Source organism: Oncorhynchus tshawytscha, linkage group LG28 (genome assembly GCF_018296145.1).
Source record: "Oncorhynchus tshawytscha isolate Ot180627B linkage group LG28, Otsh_v2.0, whole genome shotgun sequence".
NCBI lineage: Eukaryota > Metazoa > Chordata > Actinopteri > Salmoniformes > Salmonidae > Oncorhynchus > Oncorhynchus tshawytscha.
The window spans coordinates 301,755-307,754 of NC_056456.1; the positions used below are offsets into that span (position 1 = coordinate 301,755).

A 6,000-nucleotide genomic window follows, 5' to 3' on the forward strand; every position below is an offset into this window, starting at 1 on the left:
CCCTCCCTCCCTCCCCCCTCTCTCTCCCTCCCTCCCTCCCCTCCCTCCCTCCCCCCCCCTCCCCCCTCTCCTCCCTCCCTCCCCTCCTCCTCCCTCCCTCCCTCCCTCCCTCCCCTCCCTCCCTCCCTCCCTCCCTCCCTCCCCTCCCTCCCTCCCTCCCCTCCATCTTCTCACCCTCTGTCTTCTCCTCAGCCATAACAGTGTGACAGAGGGCCAATGTTCTGAAGAAGGAGTGGACCTCCACATTCTCCAGCTTTACAGCCTCCACCAGGGAGTGGTCATGGAAAGAGAATTGATGGTCAGCAAGAGGGTTGAAGGACCAGTCCACTGTCTCTGTGTGCTCGTTGATCTCCAATCTCTGGCCAGTGTAGTCAAATACATCTCCTGGAGAACAGAATGGAGACTTGATGAGGGTTCCTCACAATGGAGGAGGGATTCATGCGAACCTGTGATTGTGTGTGTGTGCGTTCATGTGTGTGCGACATGCATGTGTGTTTTTGTATCCTTCCATACACACTTCCTTGCCTGCCTATGTATCATCAGAACCTCACCGCATCCCTTCCTAGTTACCATCTAAATCACACCGTAGCCCTTCCTAGTTACCATCTGAACCTCACCGTAGCCCTTCCTAGTTACCATCTGAACCTCACCGTAGCCCTTCCTAGTTACCATCTGAACCTCACCGTAGCCCTTCCTAGTTACCATCTGAACCTCACCGTAGCCCTTCCTAGTTAACATCTAAACACACCGCAGCCCTTCCTAGTTACCATCTGAACCTCACCGTAGCCCTTCCTAGTTACCATCTGAACCTCACCGTAGCCCTTCCTAGTTACCATCTGAACCTCACCGCATCCCTTCCTAGTTACCATCTAAACCACACCGTAGCCCTTCCTAGTTACCATCTGAACCTCACCGTAGCCCTTCCTAGTTACCATCTGAACCTCACCGTAGCCCTTCCTAGTTACCATCTGAACCACACCGCAGCCCTTCCTAGTTACCATCTGAACCACACCGTAGCCCTTCCTAGTTACCATCTGAACCTCACCGTAGCCCTTCCTAGTTACCATCTGAACCACACCGTAGCCCTTCCTAGTTACCATCTGAACCTCACCATAGCCCTTCCTAGTTACCATCTGAACCTCACCGTAGCCCTTCCTAGTTACCATCTGAACCACACCGTAGCCCTTCCTAGTTAACATCTGAACCACACCGTAGCCCTTCCTAGTTACCATCTGAACCTCACCGTAGCCCTTCCTAGTTACCATCTGAACCACACCGTAGCCCTTCCTAGTTACCATCTGAACCTCACCGTAGCCCTTCCTAGTTACCATCTGAACCTCACCGTAGCCCTTCCTAGTTACCATCTGAACCACACCGTAGCCCTTCCTAGTTACCATCTGAACCACACCGTAGCCCTTCCTAGTTACCATCTGAACCTCACCGTAGCCCTTCCTAGTTACCATCTGAACCTCACCGTAGCCCTTCCTAGTTACCATCTGAACCACACCGCAGCTCTTCCTAGTTACCATCTGAACCTCACCGTAGCCCTTCCTAGTTACCATCTGAACCTCACCGTAGCCCTTCCTAGTTACCATCTGAACCACACCGCAGCCCTTCCTAGTTAACATCTGAACCACACCGTAGCCCTTCCTAGTTACCATCTGAACCTCACCGTAGCCCTTCCTAGTTACCATCTAAATCACACCGTAGCCCTTCCTAGTTACCATCTGAACCTCACCGTAGCCCTTCCTAGTTACCATCTGAACCTCACCGTAGCCCTTCCTAGTTACCATCTGAACCACACCGCAGCCCTTCCTAGTTACCATCTGAACCACACCGTAGCCCTTCCTAGTTACCATCTGAACCTCACCGTAGCCCTTCCTAGTTACCATCTGAACCACACCGCAGCCCTTCCTAGTTACCATCTGAACCTCACCATAGCCCTTCCTAGTTACCATCTGAACCTCACCGTAGCCCTTCCTAGTTACCATCTGAACCACACCTCAGCCCTTCCTAGTTAACATCTGAACCACACCGTAGCCCTTCCTAGTTACCATCTGAACCTCACCGTAGCCCTTCCTAGTTACCATCTGAACCACACCGTAGCCCTTCCTAGTTACCATCTGAACCTCACCGTAGCCCTTCCTAGTTACCATCTGAACCTCACCGTAGCCCTTCCTAGTTACCATCTGAACCACACCGTAGCCCTTCCTAGTTACCATCTGAACCACACCGTAGCCCTTCCTAGTTACCATCTGAACCACACCGTAGCCCTTCCTAGTTACCATCTGAACCTCACCGTAGCCCTTCCTAGTTACCATCTGAACCACACCGTAGCCCTTCCTAGTTACCATCTGAACCTCACCGTAGCCCTTCCTAGTTACCATCTGAACCTCACCGTAGCCCTTCCTAGTTACCATCTGAACCACACCGTAGCCCTTCCTAGTTACCATCTGAACCACACCGTAGCCCTTCCTAGTTACCATCTGAACCTCACCGTAGCCCTTCCTAGTTACCATCTGAACCTCACCGTAGCCCTTCCTAGTTACCATCTGAACCTCACCGTAGCCCTTCCTAGTTACCATCTGAACCACACCGTAGCCCTTCCTAGTTACCATCTGAACCACACCGTAGCCCTTCCTAGTTACCATCTGAACCTCACCGTAGCCCTTCCTAGTTACCATCTGAACCTCACCGTAGCCCTTCCTAGTTACCATCTGAACCTCACCGTAGCCCTTCCTAGTTACCATCTGAACCACACCGCAGCCCTTCCTAGTTACCATCTGAACCTCACCGTAGCTCTTCCTAGTTACCATCTGAACCTCACCGTAGCCCTTCCTAGTTACCATCTGAACCACACCGTAGCCCTTCCTAGTTACCATCTGAACCTCACCGTAGCCCTTCCTAGTTACCATCTGAACCTCACCGTAGCTCTTCCCGTTGATAGAACACTTGTTGAAGATCATGATGTTCTGCGTGAGTGTTCCGGTCTTGTCCGAGAAGATGTATTTGATCTGACCCAGCTCCTCGTTCAGCGTGGTGGTCCGGGCCTTGGCCGGGGTGTCACTACGGGCATGGTACATCTTCCTGTCCCAGTCGATGTAGAAACTGTTGCCCAGACGGATGACCTCCACACTGCAACACACATACAGGAATAATTAATTGCATTACATACAGTAGAACCAAAGCGCAGGCAATGTATCTGCAAGGTACAGTATCTCGAATAGGCAGAAATACAGGAATACAAAAACAGACTCTCTCTCACACACACACACACACACACACACACACACCTGACGTAGAGGGAGATGGGTACGACGGTGTTGAGGATGATAACGTAGGACCAGAAGGTGAGGAAGGAGGAGAAGGGAGTGTCGACTCCGTCCTGTCTGGGCAGGAAGGCCGTGAACTCTGACCCCCAGCGTTGCTCCCAGATCCGGTTGCCGATGGCCAGGATCATGCACATGAACGCCAGGAAGCCAAAGATCTGACGGGGGAAAGAGGGGTCAATAGGTCAAGAGGTCAACAGGTGAGAAGAGAGATGTAAAGGCTGACAGAAACTATAGATAATTAAAGTGAACCCAGTGTAATAGATAAAACACCAAATTGGAAATGAGAGATGCACAGTGAATGTTAAAATGAAGATCTTAATGAAACCAACAACAGTCTAACAGCTGGACTCACACAAAGGACGAGCACGTTCATCAGGCGGTCGATGCTGGTCCTCTTGAATGTGGTCTTCCCACAGTTCTGCATCAGTTTAGTCTCTGGACCTGGACCACAACCGGACCACAGGGTTAGTATTAAATAAGAATTTAGAAGACACCTAAACAGCTGATAATTGACACAAACTCAATGTATAGAAGAATAGCTTTTAATAAAGGTTAGAAGCAAAATGTCTATTTGGTCAGTTAGTGTTAGGTATTCCCAGTTGAGGTTTATTATCTATACTGGCCAGCAGAGGGCGGTGTTAACTAACCTGTGAGCCAGAACGTGCCCTTACCTCTGCAAGCATTTCACTGTAAAGTCTACACCTGACAAATACAAGTTTATTGGATTTGACCCTTATCCTCTCACCCTCCGAACAGCACCACAGTCATGACCTCTAACCTCTCACCTCCGAACAGCACCAGTCCTGACCTCTAACCTCTCACCTCCGAACAGCACCAGTCCAAAGCACCACTCTGTGTTCCTGAGGGTGCAGCCCCTCAGCAGGATCTTGTTGTTGTCCAGAGAGTATTTCTGACCAGCGTTTGTCAATGTTCCTGTGAAACGGTCCAGCCGGTTGTTGGGGGGCTCACAGCGCACCTCCCCTGGACAGGGTCAGGAGAAGAGGACGAGACACGGGGTCAGGAGGAGAGGACGAGACACGGGGTTAGGAGGAGAGGACGAGACACGGGGTTAGGAGAAGAGGACGAGACACGGGGTTAGGAGGAGAGGACGAGACACGGGGTCAGGAGGAGAGGACGAGACACGGGGTCAGGAGGAGAGTACGAGACACGGGGTCAGGAGGAGAGTACGAGACACGGGGTCAGGAGGAGAGTACGAGACACGGGGTTAGGAGGAGAGGACGAGACACGGGGTTAGGAGGAGAGGACGAGACACGGGGTTAGGAGGAGAGGACGAGACACGGGGTTAGGAGGAGAGGACGAGACACAGGGGTAGGAGGAGAGGACGAGACACGGGGTTAGGAGAAGAGGACGAGACACAGGGTTAGGAGGAGAGGACGAGACACAGGGGTAGAAGGAGAGGACGAGACACGGGGTTAGGAGGAGAGGACGAGACACAGGGGTAGAAGGAGAGGACGAGACACAGGGTTAGGAGAAGAGGACGAGACACGGGGTTAGGAGGAGAGGACGAGACAGGGTTAGGAGGAGAGGACGAGACACAGGGGTAGAAGGAGAGGACGAGACACAGGGTTAGGAGAAGAGGACGAGACACGGGGTTAGGAGGAGAGGACGAGACACGGGGTTAGGAGGAGAGGACGAGACACGGGGTTAGGAGAAGAGGACGAGACACGGGGTTAGGAGAAGAGGACGAGACACAGGGTTAGGAGAAGAGGACGAGACACGGGGTTAGGAGAAGAGGACGAGACACGGGGTTAGGAGGAGAGGACGAGACACGGGGTTAGGAGGAGGGACGTTAGGGGTAGAAGGAGAGGACGAGACACGGGGTTAGGAGGAGAGGACGAGACACGGGGTTAGGAGGAGAGAGACACGGGGTCAGGAGGAGAGGACGAGACACGGGGTTAGGAGGAGAGAGGACGAGACACGGGGTCAGGAGGAAGAGGACGAGACACGGGGTCAGGAGGAGAGGACGAGACACGGGGTCAGGAGGAGAGGACGAGACACGGGGTCAGGAGGAGAGGACGAGACACGGGGTTAGGAGAAGAGGACGAGACACGGGGTTAGGAGAAGAGGACGAGACACGGGGTTAGGAGAAGAGCACGAGACACGGGGTTAGGAGAAGAGGACGAGACACAGGGTTAGGAGAAGAGGACGAGACACGGGGTTAGGAGAAGAGGATGAGACACAGGGTTAGGAGAAGAGGATGAGACACAGGGTTAGGAGAAGAGGATGAGACACAGGGTTAGGAGAAGAGGATGAGACACAGGGTTAGGAGAAGAGGATGAGACACAGGGTTAGGAGAAGAGGATGAGACACAGGGTTAGGAGGAGAGGATGAGACACAGGGTTAGGAGAAGAGTGGGTTTAAAACATCATTCATTTACTAGAGCACTGAACCCACACCTGATTTAAATATGCTGCTGTGTTTTTCTCTGGCATTTGGCTTCATGCTTTTATGATCATTATGGCGTGGCTACAAAGCAGGAGCAGTATGACTTTTTCCCCAGACTCTGATCAAAGGTCAGTTCATGCATTTCCCCCGTAATGGTTAATATTAGGATTTGGCTGATCCTGGATCTGTATCTAAGGGAAACTTCTACCCAGAGATAGTACGTAGAAAGTGTCTAACCAACCCTCTGAGTGTAACTCACCAT

The 6,000-nt window shown here is 52.3% G+C and overlaps 1 protein-coding gene across 1 annotated transcript in view; it reads right to left on the minus strand.

Moving 5' to 3' along the window:
• The window catches only part of LOC112263896 (phospholipid-transporting ATPase ID), a 68,921-nt gene that overhangs the window by 19,170 nt on the left and 43,751 nt on the right, over positions 1–6,000 (minus strand). The window contains 6 exon segments of the mRNA XM_042308136.1: positions 175–384; positions 2,927–3,135; positions 3,294–3,487; positions 3,685–3,773; positions 4,155–4,313; positions 5,998–6,000. The exon segment at positions 5,998–6,000 is cut by the window's right edge and continues 80 nt beyond it. Of these exon segments, the coding sequence (XP_042164070.1) occupies positions 175–384; positions 2,927–3,135; positions 3,294–3,487; positions 3,685–3,773; positions 4,155–4,313; positions 5,998–6,000 (864 nt within the window).